The 21,074-nt window shown below is 56.4% G+C and overlaps 1 protein-coding gene across 2 annotated transcripts in view; it reads left to right on the top strand.

The window, feature by feature from the left end:
• ITGA1 (integrin subunit alpha 1) overlaps window positions 1-20,804 on the top strand; it is a 127,563-nt gene extending 106,759 nt beyond the window's left edge. For both annotated transcript variants that reach the window (XM_036409785.2, XM_036409784.2), the window contains 16 exons: window positions 663-920; window positions 2,318-2,448; window positions 4,313-4,479; window positions 5,985-6,121; window positions 8,068-8,178; window positions 10,020-10,229; window positions 10,696-10,776; window positions 12,763-12,839; window positions 14,378-14,467; window positions 15,442-15,544; window positions 16,391-16,504; window positions 17,567-17,671; window positions 17,811-17,915; window positions 18,936-19,028; window positions 19,316-19,432; window positions 20,747-20,804. In XM_036409785.2, the coding sequence (XP_036265678.2) occupies window positions 663-920; window positions 2,318-2,448; window positions 4,313-4,479; window positions 5,985-6,121; window positions 8,068-8,178; window positions 10,020-10,229; window positions 10,696-10,776; window positions 12,763-12,839; window positions 14,378-14,467; window positions 15,442-15,544; window positions 16,391-16,504; window positions 17,567-17,671; window positions 17,811-17,915; window positions 18,936-19,028; window positions 19,316-19,432; window positions 20,747-20,791 (1,944 nt within the window). In that variant the 3' untranslated portion in view covers window positions 20,792-20,804. The remainder of the gene's footprint in view (window positions 1-662; window positions 921-2,317; window positions 2,449-4,312; window positions 4,480-5,984; window positions 6,122-8,067; window positions 8,179-10,019; window positions 10,230-10,695; window positions 10,777-12,762; window positions 12,840-14,377; window positions 14,468-15,441; window positions 15,545-16,390; window positions 16,505-17,566; window positions 17,672-17,810; window positions 17,916-18,935; window positions 19,029-19,315; window positions 19,433-20,746) is intronic.
• Window positions 20,805-21,074: the final 270 nt, after the last annotated feature.

Here is a 21,074-nt window from a genome sequence, read left to right as displayed (position 1 = left end):
CTGTCTGTCTGTCTGTCCGTCTATCATCTCTATCTATCCATTTACCATCTATCTCTCTATCTATCTATTTATCTATCATCTATCATCTATATCTATCTATCTACCTATCTATTTATCTATCATCTATCATCTCTATCTATCTATCTATCTATCATCTATATCTATCTATCCATTTACCATCTATCTCTATATCTATCTATCTATCCATTTACCATCTATCTCTCTATCTATCTATCACCTATCATCTATATCTATCTATCTATCCATTTACCATCTATCTCTATATCTAACTATCTATCTATTTATCTATCATCTATCTCTATATCTATCTATCTATCTATCACCTATCATCTATATCTATCTATCTATCCATTTACCATCTATCTCTATATCTAACTATCTATCTATTTATCTATCATCTATCTCTATATCTATCTATCTATCCATCTATCATCTATCTCTATCATCTATCTCTATATCTATCTGACTGAACACGCTGGTCTCGGACACCTCCACTCGGCTCTCTGGCCTGGGTTTAAGGGATGTTGCAGCCTGCCCGGGGGATGCACACATGGCGTTCCCAGTGGCACTTCCCTGTGGAGCCCCCTCCTCCCGCCCAGCCCGGGGTCCCTGCAGACACCTCCTGTCCTGTCTCCCGCCAGACCAGGTTTGAGTTCCAGATGAGCCTGGAGCCCGAGGCGCAGGTGTGCTGCTCGGCCCGGAAGCACGCCGCCTGCACCAAGAGGAACAAGCACGAGCCGTGCGGCGCCCGCTTCGGCACGGCCATCGCCGCCGTCCGCGACCTCAACCTGGACGGCTTCCACGACGTGGTGGTCGGCGCGCCCCTGGAGGACGACCACGCGGGCGCCGTGTACATCTTCCACGGCCGCGGCCGGTCGCTGCGCAGGCAGCACGCCCAGGTGGGCCCGCCGCCCTCTCCCGTGCCCCACCTGCCCCGCCAGCACCGCTCCATCTCTTCCTTCTGAGCCGGGAGTCAGGGTTCTCTTCTCTTCCCAGCTGTCTTTGTGTTGTTGTTGTTGTTGACTCCAGAGAGGCAGGGAGAGGGAGAGAGAAGCATCCATGAGGAGAGGGAATCAGGGACCGGCTGCCTCCTGCACGCCCCACACGGGGGAGCGAGCCCGCCCCCCGGGCAGGTGCCCGACCGGGACTCGGACCGGACCGTGACCTCCTAGTTCCTAGGTCACGCTCAGCCCCTGAGCCAGGCCGGCCGGGGTCCTCTAAGTTGCCTTTATAGCAGAATTACTCTGTATTTCGTTCTTTTACCTGGTTTTTGTTGTTGTTATTTGCCAGTCTCCACAATCTGATCTTTTAAATGGTACAAAACAAAACAAAAGCAGCACTAACAAAACGAAAGAGCACTTTTTAAAAATCCGTGATTTTGTTGATAGGATGGAGAGATAGAACACTGAGAGAGAGAGCGGGTGGCTGCCTCCTGCATGCCCGCCACCGGGGATCGAACCCACAACCCTGATGTGTGCTCTGACTGGGAATCGGACCCGTGTCCTCTTGGTTCATGGGTTGATGCTCAGCCCCGGAGCCACACAGGCTGGGCAGACGAGTCCTCTGCACAGCTGCTTGGCAGCTGCAGGGTGCCTGTCCCCGGAGGAGAGAATGGTGCTGGTGGATTTTTCCGTAGGAAATGGGAGGACGAGGAGACCCCACGTTAGGAAGGGTCTGCCTGTCCTGTCACCTTCCACCGGGTCCCTCCAGAGCTAAGTCAGGGGGTCCACACGGCCAGTGTTATGTGGGGACGCGCACAGGCCGGCCTTGGAGAACTCCCCGCATTCGTCCTCATTCCCCCCGCCCCGCGCCGCCCCCTGTGGGCACCCAGGAGTGGACGTGAGCTGCTGAGACGGATGCGGCACAGTGAGGGTGTGTCCTTGGCCCCCAGCCCCAAGTTTAGTGAACAGACCAACCCCGAGACCGGGTCCCACTCCCTCCTGCCTGGGCGAGCCGTGTTTTCAAGGTGCCCAGCGCCTCTCCGCTCCCGGGCCCGGGATTGGCAGCAGCTGGGAAGCAGCCCCGTGGCAGGTGTCCCTGCTGCTGGACAAGGCGACGCCCTGTTGCTTTCCCTCCTCTGGTGTCAGGAGCCCGAGTTGCCTGCATGGACGGAGCATCCTTCGGGGGCGCGGAGAGAGGGCTCTGCGCCCAGGAGGGGCCGCGGGCGGGTCCCTGAAGTCCCCGCAGTCCCCGCAGTCCCCGCAGCGGGAGTGTGTCCGCCCGGCCACGTCCTCCGCGTGTTCCAAATGCTCTGAAGAGGCTCCTCTGACATCGCCTCTCGCCGGGCTTTCCGCAGCGCATCCCGTCCGGCGGGGACGGCGAGACCCTGAAGTTCTTCGGCCAGTCCATCCACGGGGAGATGGACCTCAACGGCGACGGCCTCACCGACGTGACCATCGGCGGCCTCGGCGGCGCCGCGCTCTTCTGGTGCGTATGCGGACCGCGCGCCCCGAGTCGCGGGCCACACGCCTTCCAGAGCCGAGGTGGTCGGGCCGTATCCGGCCAAGTGTTTGTTTCCTCCTGCGCCATTGCTCCGATAAAAAGCACGCGGTCCGGTGGCTGGAGAAGTCAATGAGTCACAGTAAAGGAACAAGGAGAATCAGCCTTGATTTGCTCAGCCTTTAAAATGCCTTCGTCCCCAATTAACTATAGAACTTTAATTAACTATGCATTCTGGCTTATGGTCAAATACATATAATAGTGTCATTGTATTTGTTTATTACTAAAATAACTTACCAATAGCATTAATAACCCTAGTTTTAATTAGTTAAAAACAATTTCAAAAAGGGCTCTATTTGAAAAAAAAAAAACACACCAAAAACCTGGTTAAACTATATAAAGAATAACTTTAATGAGAATTTTGTATGAACATTTTTAAAAAAGACTTTATTAAGAAATATAAAGAAAAGATTTAATGAATAAAATTATACTTAGGATATGAGCCTTGCTGGAAAGTTCACATGTTGATACTTCCAAATTGGCCCCTGGCTTAATGCAATTCAGGTGAAAGCAATCCTTAATGGCCATTTCCCTAAAATGTACCTGGAAGAGCAGCAAAGAAAACCGAGAGAGACCCCGTGCAGATGGAGACCTAAAAATCGATGAGTTTGTCGTAATTTAAGATACAACTAATGGTCAAATAAGAAATGTATGCTAAATCACACACAGATAATAACCATCATGAAAGAAATGTTTTAGCTATACATGTTACTACATATGCAGTTACTATATGTATAACTGTATACAGGTGCTAGCCCTAGAGCTATGTACAGTTGTTACACACAGAACTATATGTGCAGGTGCTAGCCATAGAGCTACATACAATTGTTATACATATAACTATATACAGGTGCTATGCATAGAGTTACATGCAGTTGTACATATAACTATATACAGGTGCTAGCCATAGAACTCTGTATAATTGTACATAGGACTACATGCAGGAGTTACACATAGAACTATGCACGGGTGTCACACACAGCTCTGTGCACAGGTGTGAAGCACCTCGCTGTAGGCGGGTGACAGTGATACAGACTGCGCGGCCAGATTTTGGTGCATTCGGAGATCATAATGTCTGGCCACTCGATGTATAACCAGGGTAGCCTGGAAGGCGGTGCCTGGGAGGGCCGGGCGCCGGCTGGGCCCCCAGAGGTGTGCCTCGGGCCGCCTCCCTGAAGCCGGGAGTCCCCAGCTGGGGGCAGAGAGAACATGCATTTGTTTTTGTTGACCTGTCAGTGCTGGGTTAAGGGGACGTGTCAGCCAGTGGAGCTGGGGGACCCGGAGATGAGGCACTCCGGGGCTCAGAGTCCAGGCGCAGTGCCCGGCGGCAGGGGGAGTGTTGGCCCTCCGGACGAAGGGGAGGGCAGAGGGCCTGGGTGTTTAAGGCAGGGCTCCCTGGTCATGCTGGGTGCCCTGTCCCCTCTCCCGGGGAGTCCCTGCTCCTGCTGGGGCCTCCGGGAGGGGTCTCTGAGGAGTGTCTCAGGCAGGGGCTCTGGGAAGCTGCCCTGCGGAGCTGTTTCCCGGCTGGCAGCTCCAGGAACCCACGAGTCACGAGATGTCTGGATGGCGCGCCCTGAACCCCCAAGGTCATGTCGGGCTGGCGTCTCTGCTGCCCTTGGCAGACAAAGGCCCAAGGCGGTTCCCAAGCCACCCCATGTCCTCGGAGCATCAGCCGCCTGGTCTGGCCTAGGTCCTCCAGGGAAACGGGCGGTGGGGCGTTTCTGAGTCCCCGCGTGTGGCGTCCGTCACCCGGGGGGACGTGGGGTGATCACCGCGGTCTGTGTCTGCCCAGGGCCCGAGACGTGGCTGTGGTGAAAGTGACCATGAACTTTGAGCCGAACAAAGTGAATATCCAGAAGAAAAACTGCCGCATGGAGGGGAAGGAGACCGTGTGCATCAACGCGACCGTGTGCTTCCACGCGAAGCTCAAGTCCAAGGAGGATGCCGTCTACGAGGCTGGTGAGCGCCGCTCACGGCGGGGGAGGGGGCGGGACGGGGGGGGGGGGGGCGCCCCGTCCAGCATAAAGGCTTCCCGCGGGTCCCCCGGGCAGGGGCCTGTGCAGCCCGTGTGCCCCTGGGAACGTGTGGGTCCTGAGAAACCTGCCGAAGGAACGGGCAGTGGGACCCCAAAAGTGTGGAGCAGATACGCTATGTGACGGGTTTCTCCCGTAGCTCTGCACTTACCATAGACAATCAGACAATCAGGTGCTTATAAAATAAAGCAAATAAACGAGAGAGAGAGAGAGAGAGAGAGAGAGAGAGAGAGAGAGAGAGAGAGAGAGATTGGCTCAGTCCTGTGGGTTTGCCCTAAAAGGCTTCCCTTCCCCTCCTGCCCTCTGCCCTCTGCCCTCTGCTGGCGGGGAGGGGTATGGGGAGGGGCTGGGGTTGCAGAGGACAGAGCTGTGCCACCTGCTCCCCGGGGCCCTTGGCTCCACTGGAGCGACCCTCACTGCTGAGTCAGACATGTGGGGACCCCTCTCCAGCCTGTTTCCCCTCCCAGCACCCAGCACTCCGATGGCCCCCAGGTCCCCCCCCCCGCCCCTGCAGGAGGCCAGCCCCTCCCCCCCCTGCAGGAGGCCCCCCCCAAGTGCCCCTGCGGGAGGCCAGCCCCCCCAGTGCCCCTGCAGGAGGCCACCCCCCCGCCCCTGCAGGAGGCCACCCCCCCCCGCCCCTGCAGGAGGCCCCCCCCAGTGCCCCTGCAGGAGGCCCCCCCCCGCCCCTGCAGGAGGCCCCCCCCTCCACCCCTGCAGGAGGCCCCCCCCAGTGCCCCTGCAGGAGGCCCCCCCAGTGCCCCTGCAGGAGGCCAGCCCCCCTCCGCCCCTGCAGGAGGCCCCCCCCCAGTGCCCCTGCAGGAGGCCCCCCCCCCGCCCCTGCAGGAGGCCAGCCCCCCTCCGCCCCTGCAGGAGGCCAGCCCCCCAGTGCCCCTGCAGGAGGCCAGCCACCCCCCCCAGTGCCCCTGCAGGAAGCCATTCCCCCCCCAGTGCCCCTGCAGGAGGCCCCCCCCAGTGCCCCTGCAGGAGGCCACCCCCCCCAGTGCCCCTGCAGGAAGCCATTCCCCCCCAGTGCCCCTGCAGGAGGCCCCCCCCAGTGCCCCTGCAGGAGGCCAGCCCCCCCCTGCCCCTGCAGGAGGCCCCCCCCTCCGCCCCTGCAGGAGGCCCCCCCCAGTGCCCCTGCAGGAGGCCCCCCCCAGTGCCCCTGCAGGAGGCCAGCCCCCCAGTGCCCCTGCAGGAGGCCCCCCCAACGCCCCTGCAGGAGGCCCCCCCCAGTGCCCCTGCAGGAGGCCCCCCCCAGTGCCCCTGCAGGAGGCCAGCCCCCCAGTGCCCCTGCAGGAGGCCCCCCCCCCGCCCCTGCAGGAGGCCAGCCCCCCAGTGCCCCTGCAGGAGGCCAGCCCCCCAGTGCCCCTGCGGGAGGCCAGCCCCCCCCCTCGCCGGAGCGCCCTGTGGAACCCCCACCCCTGTCCGCAGACCTGCAGTACCGTGTCACGCTGGACTCGCAGCGGCAGCTGTCCCGCAGCTTCTTCGCGGGCACCCAGGAGCGGAGGACGCAGAGGAGCCTGCGTGTGCGCGGGGCCCGGTGCGCCCAGCACTTCTTCTACATGTTGGCAAGTAAATCCTAGAGCAAAGTGTCCCCCCTCAGAGCTCAGGGAGCCAGCCTCGTCTCCGGTGTCCACTCCCACACCCGCTGACGGCTATTCCTTCATAAGCCGTCCTCCCTCTTCCCCGGGCGTCACCCCCTCCCCTCAGAGCTCAGGGAGGCAGCCTCGTCTCCGGTGTCCACTCCGCACACCCGCTGACGGCTATTCCTTCATAAGCCGTCCTCCTTCTTCCCCGGTGGGCGGCGGCCATGTCCCACGGAGCAGGCGCAGGCACAGGGCATGGGTCAGTAGGACGCCTGTCTCTTCCTTCTTCCCTTCCTTCCCTCCTTCTCTCCCTCCTTCCCTCCCTTCTTTCCTTTCTTCTTTCCTTCCTTCCTTTCTTCCTTCTTTCCCTCCCTCTTTCCCGCCTTCCCTCCTTCCCTCTCTTTTGCCCTCCCGTCCCCCCTCCCACCCTTCCTCCTTCCTTTGTTCCTTCCTTCCTTTCCTCCACGTGGAAACCACGTGCCTCCATTGGCCTTGTCTGTGGATGTGGATGGCAGTGATGGGTGCCCGGGGGACGGTTGGGCCATTGCTTTCTGAGGTCCCTGCTTGTCCCGAACTATGATGTTCATCCCTTGACGTGAAGTGTTTGCTGTCCTCTGTGGGCTTGGTGCTGCTGGTCTCTATCGTAGTGGAGGGGCGGGGCCATGGAGAGCTCAGTATTCATCTCTGGAAACAGCTGGCCAGCTAGTGTGAACCACCTGGGCAGGGAGCATTCCCAACGAAGGGCAAGAGTTTTCGGAATATTTTCTGAAAACACAAGCGAGCAGAGCGGGAGGGATGCCATGAGAACACAGCGTGGAGTAACCGATACTGAAACCTAGACTTTTCCTCCGTGACTCTCACGTCCATATTCCCATGACGTTTATCAAACAAGCATGTCCTGTCAGTCCAAAGATCACCCCTGGCCGGTGGGAGGCTGCCAGGACGGAGCGCTGGGGGCGGGGGCCGGGGGCGAGGGGGCAGGCGTGAGGCCGGCGCCTCCAGCCCCTGAGAGGCAGGCGCGTGTGTTTCTCTGAAGCTGAGCGCCCGGCAGGGGGTAACCCGCCTGAACTACAATAGCTCCCTGGCGCCCGGAATTCTGGAGGCTCTCATGGGTGCTCGGACGTTGCTCTGCACTCAGCCGGGACGGGGTTTGCATCCGGTGATTTGGGCAAAGTAGTTGAGTGCCCTCGAGGTTCAGTGTTTCCTCTGTAAACTGTTGGCCCGGGCTCGGCACGCTCACCATTGTGGACAGGCCATGAGTGCTGCTGCTCCTGACGGGAGTCCCAGGGGTATTGATCATATCAGCACTGTTACTGATCAGTCACACTGTACCATCCTACAGCTCAGGGTGCACGTGGGACTCCTGGGGGTTTGCCACTCTGTTCGGGGAGACTTTCCTGCAAGTCTCATTGCATAGTGGCCTCTGGCTCATGGCCGCAAGAGGAACGGCCTTACTATGAAGTAGCTCCGAGGGGTAGGTCCCCACATGGTGAGGTTCAACACGCCAGCTGGTCACCCCCGAGGCCTCTGCCTGCCCACTGTGGCCTGGTCCAGAGAGAGGGCACCCGTCTCCAGCAAAGCAATGTGAGGCCCTGACTGGTGTGTCACAGTGGATAGAGCATAGCCTGCGGACTGAGGGGACCCAGGTTCAATTCCAATCAAGGGCATGTACCTTGGTTGCGGGCACATCCCCAGTAGGAGGTGTGCAGGAGGCGGCTGATCAGTGTTTTTCTCTCATCAATGTTTCTAACTCTCCCTCTCCCTTTCTCTCTGTAAAAAAAAAAAAAAGCAGCGTGAGGAGGTTGTGCGTCAGAGCGGGGGCAGGAGGACGCCTGGCCAGGCTGGCCGGACAGGAGAAGCCGCCACGCCAAGGCCAGGACACCCCAGAGGTTTGATGCCAATGACCCGTGTTCTGTTTCGCTCTCCAGGACAAGCATGACTTCCGGGACTCGGTGAGAATAACCGTGGACTTCAATCTTTCCGACCCGGAAAACGGGCCCATTCTGGATGACTCGCTGCCAAACTCAGTGCATGAATCTGTAAGTCGTTTCTTAAAAATGTGGAATACCTATTGGTGGGAATATAAAGGAAAACTTGAAAGACATAAACACACACACACTTGATTTAGGGTTACATGTATGTGTGCATGGCAAGGTACGGTGTATTCCGTCATTCCAGCAGGTGCTTATACACACACACACACACACACACACACACACAAAGTCAATTATATATTTCTTAAAATCTACACTGCTGTAGACTATTCCCAACTCTTTAGAACGTCCTCTTGCTGGGGACTGAGGGAATTTGTGTGGCACCTGTGTTATCTCCTGAGTTCGGGACGAATTGGAAGGACATGGGTTGGCCGATGGGAGCTCCCCTTTAGGACCAATAAACATTAAAACACTTGGCCCTGGTTCTTTGAAACCATTTTGGTCTGATGGGTGTCCTCCTACTGCACGGACTTAGGCCCCGGTAACCAGAGGGTCGACCCCCCTCCCCTCCTCGCTCAGCCATGGCCGCCTTCTCCCGGGCCCTCCTAGCCCGTGCAGGATGGAGGCTAAGGCTGAGAGAGTGCTTCCCATGGGCACATCCCGCCCGACAGGAGGCGGGAGGCGCTGACCTGTGTCCCCGCAGTCCTGCCCCACACCCAGCGTCCCAGCCCCACCCTGAGAAAGAGCGTGCAGAGGGGCCCTGCCTGGGGCTGAGCAGAGACGCGGGGGAGGGCCTGGCCCTCCGGCCTCCTGTCCTCCTCACTCTCCCCACTCCATCCACATCGATGACTGAGTGTCGCACACACGCCAGGCTCAGAAACGAGGGGCGGGGTCAGCAGAGTGTGTGCCATGGAGGGGACTTCTGCCTCATTTGGGGGGCCAGGGCACCCCCCGGGGTTGAGAGCTGTGGGACAGGATGTCTGTCTGTCCGGGCGAGTGAGAGAGCAGTGCTCCGGGCAGAGGGGTGTGCAGAGGTCCTGGGGCAGCGAGGGAACTACACTCACCTCGGCCCCAATCTGCAGCTGCAGAGGAAGGGCGGGGCGGCCACGGGCGAAGGCGAGAGGCGCAGGGGGAGCCGGGTCCTCACACCTGTGCCCCCCTCGGGGCGCGGAGACCGGTCGGGAAGCTGTTGGTTTGGTTCAGGGAGGACATGAGGCTGGACCCCGGGCCGGGGTGGGTGGAGGACAGACTCCGGCGGCCGGCAGGCAGGAAGGGCTGTCCTGGTGATGTGGGACAGCGAGGATGGGCTGTGTGGGGTCAGGAGACTCCCACGCACACGGCGTGACCAGTGCCCACCCCCACTGGGCTCTGTCATCTCCTAAGGACATGGCTCTTCTTCTTCTTTTTTTAAAAAATAAATATATTTTATTGATTTTTTATTGAGAGGAAGAGAGAGGGATAGAGTTAGAAACATCAATGAGAGAGAAACATCGACTAGCTGCCTCCTGCACGCCCCCTATTGGGGATGTGCCCGCAAGCAACATATGTGCCCTTGACGGCTATGGAACCTGGGACCCTTCAGTCTGCAGGCTGACGCTCTACCACTGAGCCAAACCGGTTTTGGCCAGACATGGTTCTTTCTAACAAGACTCTCCCGGCCGCAGCTGAGTGTGACACTGCTCTCACAGTCTTAGCCCTCAGTGTACGTGGTTTGGTTTTCTGAAACTTTTCTATTCCAGCCGGTTCGGGGAAACCGTCCGAACACCGTGTGCTATCAATACAAAGGGTGGGAGACTCGGTACCCACAGCAGAAGCTTCCCACTCCCCCTGCACCTTCTAGAACCAGCAGACACGCAGGGAGCCTGCCTGTGGGGCCGCTGTGTCAGCAGGCACGCCCCTTTGTCGGGGGGGTCCCTGATGCTGAGGGCGCCCCATGGCCGTTGCAGATCCCCTTCGCCAAGGACTGTGGGAACAAGGACAGGTGCATCTCGGACGTGGCCCTGGACGTGTCCACGCTGGAGAAGGACCTGCTGGTGGTCCGGTCCCACAGCGACAAGTTCAACATCAGCCTCACGGTCCGAAACAAGGGGGACAGCGCCTACAACACGCGGACCACGGTGCACTACTCCCCGAACCTCGTCTTCTCAGGGATCGAGGTAATGCTCAGGTCCTCCTTCGCTGGTTCTCAGAACATGATTGATTGAACCCCCTTTGCATACCGCTGAACTGATTTTGTTTTTTATCCTCGCCCGAGGGTACGTTTATTGATTTGAGAGAGAGAGAGAGAGAGAGAGAGGGGGGGAGAGAGAGAGAAAACATGATGTGAGAGAGAAACCTCAGTCAGCTGCCTCCTGTAGGTGCCCTGACCAGGATCGAACCTGCAACCTTTTGGTGCATGAGACGACACTCCAACCAACTGAGCCTGCTTGTGCTCTGACCAGGAATGAAAGCATGACCTCCTGGTTCATAGGTCAAAGCTCAACCACTGAGCAGCACTGGCCAGACAGATGTCACGAATTGAATGACATTTTATATTTGATGGGATAGAGTTAACTGGTCCCACCTGACAGCTGGGAAAAGTCCTCCTGTGCGTCTGCTCTAATTCTCTCCCTTCCTTCCCAGGCGATCCCAAAAGACAGCTGTGAATCCAACCATAACCTCACCTGCAAGGTGGGCTACCCGTTCCTGAGGAGAGGAGAGATGGTAAGCAGATCGTACCAATGCACGTGGCAACAGGACGTGAAGAGCACACTCACAGCGAGAGATCCTTCCTGCTCCTGGTGCCCAGGGTGCTGGCGACGAGGGCTGAGTTCCCATGTTGAGCTCTTGAGTTATGGCACGAGTCAAACTCACCAGGACAAACCACAGACGCATGGGGGTGGCGTGCCTGGCACCACGGAGCTGGACAGCCCTCGGGTTGCAGTCCCGTGTGGCAGGCTTTCCTGACCTGTGGGACCAGTCATCTCTCCAACGGGGGGTTTAGAACTTTATACTGAAACACTTCTGTCCTCTCTCTCTTTAATAACGGCCTCATTGAGACATAATTCATATACCATACGATTCAGTCCGTTAAAGTGGACAAGTCAAAGGCTTTTAGGATATTCCCAGATTGCAACTGTGCAACCATCACCACAATCCATCTTAGAACATTCCCTCTCTCTCTCTCTCTCTCTCTAACACACACACACACACACACACACACACACACACACACACACCAACAACAACAACCCTGTACACGTTACCTGTTGCCATTCTTTTTTCCTCAACAGCCCTTCTCAAAACCTGGGCACCCACTAATCTATTTTCTTTCTCTATGGATGTGCCTATTCTGACATTTTATATAGATGTGGTCTTTTGTGACTGGCTTCTTTCACTTACATACTGTTTTCAAGGTTCATTGATGTGAGAGAGAAATAGTTCATTCCCTTTTATTTATAAACTAGAGGCCCGATGCAGGAAATTGGTGCCCGGGTAAGGTCCCCAGGCCTGGACAGTGATCAGGGCCAACCTTTGGGGTGACCAGCAGGGCAATCGGGTTGTGGGGAGGCTTCTGCCAGCACCCCCCTTGACTGCCACCATCACAAGTCACCTCCCTCTGCAGGGCAACCAGCGGGGCAATTGGGGGGGCCCTGATGGCACCCACCTCTGCCGGCTTAGGGCCTGCAGGCTAGGGGCAGCTCCTGTGTTGAGCATCTGCCCTCTGCTGGTCAGTGCACGTCATAGCGACTGGTCATTCCACCGTTCAGTTGACTCATATACTAGGCTTTTATTCTATAGGATAATATTCCATTGTTTATGGGCATTGAGGTTGTTGCTATTTTCGACTGCTATTAATATTACTGCTGGGAATAGCTGTGTACGGTTTTGGTGTGGACACATGATTTTGATTCTCCTGGGTGTGAGTCTAGGGGTGGAATTGCTGAGTTGTATGGCCACTATGTTAACCTAGCTTTTGGTCCTTCCTTTTGGTGTTTATGAAGAATCACGCATCACATACTCCGTTTGCGCAGGCACAATTTCTAACAGTAAGTTCCTCTCTCTGAGTGTCAGCATAGCAAGACATTTTCCATTTTTCCTGAGGTGATATTTTAACTGCAAACTTTTGAAAGCACAGCTCACTGGTTTTTAATAGCTTACTCTAAATTGCCACGTCTTTTATTCGGTTTTCCCGTCGTTGTTATGCCTTAAAGGGTCAGAACCTTTTTACTCTATGGAACTACAGGAACCAAGTGTCTTTCCCTCTGTTTTACAGTACGCGTGCGTAGGTAATTGCTGATATTTGAAGATTTATATTGAAGAGACTTTAATTGTGATCATCTCATAATTCCATTGTGTGTGATTGTGATCTTGTAGACTATGGTACTATAGTAAAACAAATAGGCTGTCCCTTCAAGGTATAATGCTTTATGGGTGGTATACATTATATTTATTAATATAATTGTAATAAAGCGTTTAAAGTCAATATCAACAGGTAAAGCACATTGCATTTCATGTTGAAAGTACGTGCACATCATATCTTGTTCCATTTTTTGAGATGTGATGTGTTTTTATTTTGGAAGATAATACGTCTTAAGTAGCTTCACGATCTGTGTGTAGGTAATATCGTTTATGTAACTGGATATTCTAATCAAAGTAAACGCTTTCTTTATCTGGCCCTAAACTGAAGATGTATCTTTTATTTCATAGGTAACTTTCAAAATACTATTTCAATTTAACACGACCTATCTCCTGGAGAATGTGACCCTGCACTTAAGTGCAACAAGGTTGGTGTGTGTGTGCGTGCAGACTAAGGCCGCTTTAGAAAAAGTAAATAAGGGCACTTTTATTTGGCAGGAACAACTGAATCCTCTAACTGGGTCAAACCGTTTGTTTAGCAAAACATGGTGTCATCACGTCACTCACCTCTGCCCAACTGTGGCGACATCTGCTTACAAGTCCACGGGCTCCACTCACTTAACCTCCCACTGGCTGCCCGTCACAGTCAACGGAATCCCTCCTTTTTTAAAAAATATATTTTATTAATTTTTTACAGAGAGGCAAGGAGAGAGATAGAGAGTTAGAAACATCGATGAGAGAGAATCATCGATCAGCTGCCTCTTGCACACCCCTAATGGGGATGTGCCTGCAACCAAGATACATGCCCTTGACCGGAATTGAACCTGGGACTCTTCAGTCCACTGGCCGACGCTCTATCCGCTGAGCCAAACCGGTTCAGCGGAATCCCTCCTTTTATGGCCCCTTCCCTCAGGTTAATAGATTTCCTCCAAATCAGAACTTTACACTGGTCACTCCTCAGTCATCAATTGTTTAATAAAATCTCCGTCGTATAGGTCAGTGGTCAGCAAACTGCTGCTCGCGAGCCACATGTGGCTCTTTGGCCCCTTGAGGGTGGCTCTTCCACAAAACACCACGGCCTGGGCGAGTCTGTTTGGAAGAAGTGGTGTTAGAAGAAGTTTAAGTTTAACAACGTGGCTCTCAGAAGACACTTCAATTGTTGTCCTGCTGATATTTGGCTCTGGACCGATGAGTTTGCCGACCACGAGTCTAGGTGAACAAACGCAGGCGCAGAGTCAGTGACTTGCCCCGGGTGTGTCCATGTGCAAGGACAGTCCCACGGAGCCAGCCCAGAGCCAGCGGTGGGCACTGTGAAATCGCTCGCCCCTGCTTTTTTAATACAAGGGGTTGTGAGGTGTATGTGTGTATACATGTGTATACACTCAGTCTGCATGTGTTTACCTAGCCTGTCATTGACATGATAACTAAATCCAGGGAATGATAAGCTTTTAGCAGATAATTCAAGCATCGAGGCTGGTGTGGAAGGACTATGAGGTGAAGGCAGGTTCTAGATTCGCTCTGTGAGGCCTCATCTCTGATAAACAAGAACCACCTGCGAAAACAGCAGTTCTGGGCCCTGACTTGACCCGAGGAAGCCATATTCCCAGGAGAGAGGCCCCTGACCTCGAATCTAAGGACTGACCCGGGTTCTGGCCGGTACCCTCCCGGGAGCGTGAGAAGCAGGACAAACCAGGGTGGCTGTCACCCCGGCTGCTCTGCGGTCACCTCTGCCCCCTCCTCGCCCGTTGGAAATTCGGGAATTGAGCTCCTTGTGCTTCTGTTGTTACCACCTCGGGCTGCTCTCCCAGGCGCTCGGCGGGCAGGGGGCCGGGGGGGTCTGTCTGACGCGCCTTGTTGATAATTGGGGGATTGAGCCCCTTGTGCTTGTATTGTTACCACCTCGGGCGCTCGGAGGGCAGGGGCGGGGGGGGGGGGGGCGGTCTGTCTGACGCGCCGTGTCTTCCAGTGACAGCGAGGAGCCCCCGGAGACGCTCTGGGACAACGAGGCCAGCATCGCTCTCCCCGTCAAGTACGAGGCGGGACTCCAGTTCTCCAGGTGGGAGACTCCGCCTTTGTGACGTGCAGTGAGCTGAGGTCAGAGGGAGGGACAGAGAGGCATCCACCATGAGAGGATAACCAGGCGGCTGCCTCCGCACGCCCCGCACGGGGATCAAGCCCGAAACCCGGCCTGTGCCCTGACCGGGAATCTAACCATGACCTCCTGGTTCCTGGTCCCGTGCTCCACCACTGAGCCACACTGGCCGGATGCACTGCCTTTTTATGTTGATGCCTATCTACTGACCCAGGTCTTCTGAGCCTGTGGCCATGGCCCCGGCCAAGGGCATCGGACTCCTAGTAAGTTATAGAGAGGCAAACTTACACGCCCCCTCCCCGCAATCCCACCCCAGACCTTCCCACTCAGAACCCTGGGCAGGCCCAGACATCTACCTGAATCAGCCTCCAGACTCTTTTCCCAAGAATGTTTCCACTTATTTAAAAACAAATGTGGGCAAATACTTGCAAATGTTTTTTATTTGTCTCCTTTAAACGGACGTGCTACTTCAGCTCTGTATTATGCTTTACCCTCCGTTCACCCAGAGATCGTGAAGAGGCTGCATGGAGACCATCGCATGTTTAAGCTTAGCAGTGAATATAGAATTTGAAACTTTTTAAAACCTACTTAAAAGTCACAAAACACCAAAAACACCATGGTTCAGCCTGGCTAGCCACTGAACGTGCCATCAGTGAATTCATGAACAAGTTTCATTTGATAACGAGATTTTGATTGGAAACACTATAGACATTTTTTAGTACTTTAAGGCCATTGACGTATCAGTGACTCTTGAACTAGAGTAATATGACCCCTCTGACCCCTCAAAGATTCCATTTTGGGGTTTGGGGCGAACGCGCTTGCCTCTGATTTGAAGTCGCCGTCAGTAACCATTTTGGGTGAGGTTCCCGGATCAGAGAAAGAGGCAGAATGCGGCCAGATAGAAGCCAACCTTCGCTGTGTCTACTCCCTCCCTCCAGCTCGGCCAGTGAGTACCACATCTCCATCACGGCCAACGAGACTGTGCCCGAAGTTGTCAATTCCACTGAGGACGTTGGAAGTGAAGTTAATATCTTCTACGTGGTAAGAAGTCAGGCTCCCATTGGTATTGTCAGGAGTTACTTGTACATTTGTACATTAAATGCAAGTATTAACAGACACACAGGAACATTTTGGCTCACCAAATGTTCTATCTATCATTGTTTCTACATATCAACATACTTTTATTTATAATTTCAGTACTTTAAAATACTTTTCCTCAAATTGATCATTATCGCTGAGGCAGTCTTAAAGACCTAACTCTTTAATTTTCTGATAAGACGCAATTAATTAGAAAGACTTCCTAGAAAAAAATAGACTATGAAACCAAATAGATACTACCTCCAATATTTACTTTTTTAAAAAAAAACAACAACTATGACTGAGTAAAGCACTTTCTAAAAAATAACCGTAGCTATTTCAGAAAGTGATTATTTGACATTGTCTTGGTCGAATTTCCATTTACGCAACAAATAAATGTTTATCTCGGTGTGCTCATTGCTGCTCTTTCTATGTATTATATTGTCACTTATGTTCTCACTGACACCTCTGTAAGTTATGTTCTCTATTTCAGCAATGCTCTTCCGGGGTTGTTCATAGCCTTGGAAAAGGACAAAGGAAAAGTGAATGCTGGCTTTCCTTGAGTCCGGGTCCTGTTAGGGGCAGGGAGGGTGCGGACAGAGTGCGGCTGTGTCTGGCGTACAGCTCGCCGGCCATCGGGCGCCCCGCTGTGGGCTCGCCGAAGGATGCAGCTCTCTGTGCAGCGTCATAACCGACCTCCTTCCTTCCGGGACTCAGCACCGCACACGGACGGCCGGGAGAGGGCGCCGTCCACGGGGCTGGCTGGGGCGCGCGCTGTGGGAGGGAAGGTCACGCCTCTGCTCCCTGCAGGTCCGGAGAAGCGGGCACTTCCCCATGCCAGAGCTGACGCTGTCCATCTCCTTCCCCAACCTGACGGCCGACGGCTACCCCGTGCTGTACCCACGCGCCTGGGCCTCCTCCGACGTAAGTCCGGCCGCGGGCGCCCTCCTCGCTGCCGCCCTCCCCGGTGTGCACGCCCTCTGCCCCACGGGCACGGGGACGGGGACGGGGACGGGGACGGTGACGGAGGGCTTTCCGGAGGAGCCAGGGGAGGCACTGGGGCCATTTTAAATAACAGTAACTCCCCCCAACCCACCTCCGTGAGCAGCTGCTGGGGTGACAGACCGCCCTGAACTGGGGGCTCAGGACAGCAGAACGTGTCCCCTCCCCACGGGAGGCCTGGCTCTGCCATCGGGGTGTGGGCAGCGTTGGTCTCCCGGAGGCAGGGTGGGGGTCCTTCCTGACGCCCCTAGATGCTGGCCGCTGCTGCCGACCCCGGCGTCCCTCCCCTGTCTCCGCACAAGCACGCTCGCCGGAGGGCTTGGGGCCCCCAATCCAGGCGATGGAGCTGAGGTCACTATTCACCCGTCAGCCTGTTCCCAGGAGGTCACCTCCCAGTGTCCAGCGGCCGGGGCGGGCGTGTCTTCTGGGGTCACCGGCCAGTGGGTCAGAGAGGGTTTTGGATAACGCCTCTTCCTACACCTCTCATTTACTGGAGGTGCTCAAGCAAAGAGAGACTTCTTTTTAAATATATGTATGTTTTGGAGTTCGGAGAGCAAGGGAGAGGGAGAGACAGACCATCCATGATGAGAGGGAATCATGGACGGGCTGCCTCCTGCACGCCCCCACTGGGGATGGAGCCCGAACCCGGGCCTGTGTCCCGGTTCCTAGGTCCACACTCGCCCTCGGAGCCACGCCCGCCGGGCGGGTATTGTACGTTTAACGGTTCTTGCAGCACACGGGTGTGCCGGCCGTGGCACCCCGGCTGAGAACCGCAGGCGTATGTGACAGTAATTCTGCCAGCACCGGCCTTTTCCGTGACGTCCTCGCCGCTGTCTGTGACAACTCAGAAGCGGCTGGGAAACGGCGCCGCTCCCGTGCGCAGGGACTCACTGGCCGCCGCGCCACGCGGCCTCTGCGTGTCACAGCGCGATGGCGCGTCCCTCCGCCCGCGCGGTGCCCGCAAAGCCCGTCTTCCTCCCCCAGAACGCGAACTGCAGGCCCGCGCACCTCCAGGACCCGCTGGGCATCGGCTCTGGGAGGAAGACCATCACGCTCACGTCGGAAGACTTCAAGCGAGGCACGATGCAGGTAAATCCGCAAACCCAGACAGGCGCTCCCCGCCCCCTCCGCCCCGCGGGAGGGTCCGTGCGCACTAAAACACCGCCCGACGGCTGGCACACCCGGCTCTTTCCCAACGTGCAAGCACTGACGCAGCCCCTCCCCTCAGGACTGCAGCACCTGCAGGCTGGCCACCGTCACCTGCAGCCTGGCGCCCGCGGACCTGAGCCAGGTCAACGTGTCCCTGGTCCTGTGGAAGCCGACCTTCCTCAAGGTGAGCCCCACCATGCCCTGACACGCCTGGGCCTTCCTGAGCGTGTGCACGGCGGGCCTTCCTGAGCGTGTGCACGGTGGGCCTTCCTTAGCGTGTGCACGGCGGGGCTTCCTTAGCGTGTGCACGGCGGGCCTTCCTGAGCGTGTGCACAGCGGGGCTTCCTTAGCGTGTGTACAGCGGGCCCTCCTGAGCGTGTGCACGGTGGGCCTTCCTGAGCATGTGCACGGCGGGCCTTCCTGAGCGTGTGCACGGCGGGCCTTCCTGAGCGTGTGCACGGTGGGCCTTCCTGAGCATGTGCACGGTGGGCCTTCCTTAGCGTGTGCACGGCGGGGCTTCTGTGAAAAGCCCTCAGGTGGGGGAGTTTAAGCACGTGGCCCGGCTGGGCTCTCCTCGTCTGTGACTTCCTGCAGGGCCCTGTCCGTGTGTGCGTTTCCCAGCCCCCCCCCTCCCCCTTCTCTGCATCTCAGAAGACGAGCGCCTTGTAACACCGTTTCTCAGCAGTTTAGAAGGCAGCTCAGGTCAAAGGGTTCTCGAGAGACAGTCCTTGACATGTTATCAAAGAATAGCGCTACATACACTGAGCGGCCAGATGATGATGATCTCTGAACCCATAACAATCTGGCCACTCAATGTGTGTGTGTGTGTGTGTGTGTGTGTGTGTGTGTGTGTGTGTGTTAGAGGCCCGGTGCATGAATCCGTGCATGGGTGGGGTCCGGCCAGCCTGGCCAGCGGGAGGGGTCATGGGCAGTTGGCTGGCCTGCCTGCTGGTCGAACTCCCGGTCGAGGGGACAATTTGCATATTAGCCTTTTATTCTATAGGATAGACGCTGAGTGGCCAGATTATTATGTGTTGAGAGATCACCAGAATCTGGCCAGTCAGAGATCACCAGAATCTGGCCACACGTCGGTTGTATTAAATCAGGCCATCTCCCTGTCTGTAGCGATACCTAAATAAGTAGGCATGCCCCCCCAGCCCGACGAGCATAACACGCGTGCTGCATGGAGCCCGTCTCTTTGCAGATGGGCTTCTCCAGCCTGAACCTCACCGTGCGGGCGGAGCTGCGGAGCGAGAACGCGTCGCTGGTGCTGAGCCCCGGCAGCCGGCAGAGAGAGGTGAGGCCTGGGCTGGGCACTGTCCTCCCGCCAGCGTGGGGGCCTGGGGCCTGGTTGCTCAGAGCCCGTCAGTGACTAGTCCTGCCCCCAGGAGGCGACCGACACTATTGCTTCAAATTGTACAATACTTGATCCGCCCTAAGTGTGAGTGGGGGCAGGGAGGGCGGGGAGGGGGCAGGAGGGGCCATGTGCAGAGCACGCCCTGCGGAGCGAGCGGAAGGACCGCGGGGACTCGGCGTCGGGGTCCGGGAGGGTCCCCGCGCCCACACCCCGTGCCGCCCCTCCAGCTCGCCATCCAGGTGTCCAAGGACGGGGTGCCGGGCCGCGTGCCGCTCTGGGTCATCCTGCTGAGCGCCTTCGCCGGGCTGCTGCTGCTGCTGCTGCTCATCCTGGGCCTGTGGAAGGTGAGCACCCCCCCGCCGCGGCCCCCACACCGAGGCCACCCCCTCGGCCCTCACACCGAGGCCGCCCCCCGGGGCCCCCACGCCGAGGCCGCCCCCCGGGGCCCCCACGCCGAGGCCGCCCCCGCGGCCCCCACACCGAGGCCGCCCCCCGAGGCCCCCACGCCGAGGCCGCCCCCGCGGCCCCCACACCGAGGCCGCCCCCCGAGGCCCCCACGCCGAGGCCGCCCCCGCGGCCCCCACGCCGAGGCCGCCCCCCACGGCCCTCACACCGAGGCCGCCCCCCCCCCCCGCGGCCCCCACGCCGAGGCCGCCCCCGAGGCCCTCACACCGAGGCCGCCCCCGCGGCCCCCACGCCGAGGCCGCCCCCACGGTGCCACGCGGCACGGAAACCCCCGGAGCTCGGCCGGGGCGCGGGAGAGAGTGTGTGTCTCGGACGTCCCGTTTCTGTGAAGGAGAAAAAATAGATCCAAACATCACGGAGGCTCCCTTTGCAGCAGGAGGGACCTCCTCTCTGCCAGGGGCCGTGGGGATGGTCATGCCGTCCCCCGGGGCCGTTCAAAGGATCAGCTTACACATTAGCCCATCCAACGTCCAACATGAGATTAACTCACCCGGCACGGCCAGGCCAAGCGATTTCTCAGGCCTGCTCCAGCGGTTGGGATGGTTGGGATTATGGGGAACGTGTGTGTGTGTGTGTGTGTGTGTGTGTGTGTGTGTGAGAGAGAGAGAGAGAGAGAGAGAGAGAGAGAGAGAGAGAGAGAGAGAGATCCAGCCCTGCTCTGCATGTAATGCCTGGTGTGGCCACAAGGTGGCGCCCAAGGCTCGGCTCAGTGGTGTCAAGGTCACACACTCCTGGAGGGAGAGAGCCAGTTACTCCCCGTTCCCTTCACTGTGCCCCTGGTTCCCGGCTCTGCAGGGGCCTGGGTGGCTTTAGAGGAATTTCTCTGCCGTGTCCATGGGGGAAGGCAGGGCAGACGGAGACCGGGCCCGCGCACTGCAGCGTGCGGTGCCCAGATGCTCCCTAGCCCCGGTCACTTCCTGTCTGCACTGTGCTCACTCGCTGTCCACTCAGGTTACGTGGTGATGGATGTAACCCACAGGAAGTTAGCAAGGACTTAGTCATGTGACTTCGTCTTGTGGCATTCAGTATTTCTCAATAGGTCGATGAGAAAAAGGCCCTCTCAATTACGTTTAATTATTTGAAGGCCCAGAATTGTTAACATAGTATTAAACTAACTTCTACTCAGGGAGATTAGTATTTTATTACTTAAGTTCAAGTTATTAATCGTGTTATGTTGGGTGTTTCCTCGACAGATTGGATTCTTCAAAAGACCACTAAAGAAGAAAATGGAGAAATGAAACATTTTACAAGGAAAAAAAGTAACTATTCAATGATCTATGCTCAGGTTTGCCTCAAATATGTGACAAGAAATTTATAAATATGATTAAAGACAGTCACATAAGTTTATATAATCCATCAGGGTTAATCACTTGGAAAATGAAGAGATCAAGCAAGATCCAGAAGCAATACCATATATATATATATTTTATAAAATGATAAAAAGTATTTTTAAATAATTACTCATTTTTGTTGAGTATTTAAGCAAAATTACAGTGTTTTTTGAAGATGAAGAAAACTTGT

This window comes from Pipistrellus kuhlii, unplaced genomic scaffold (assembly GCF_014108245.1).
Source record: "Pipistrellus kuhlii isolate mPipKuh1 unplaced genomic scaffold, mPipKuh1.p scaffold_m20_p_4, whole genome shotgun sequence".
Classification (NCBI taxonomy): domain Eukaryota; kingdom Metazoa; phylum Chordata; class Mammalia; order Chiroptera; family Vespertilionidae; genus Pipistrellus; species Pipistrellus kuhlii.
The sequence above is the reverse complement of the archived record's forward strand: the minus strand, read 5'-3'. Positions and strand labels throughout refer to the sequence as shown.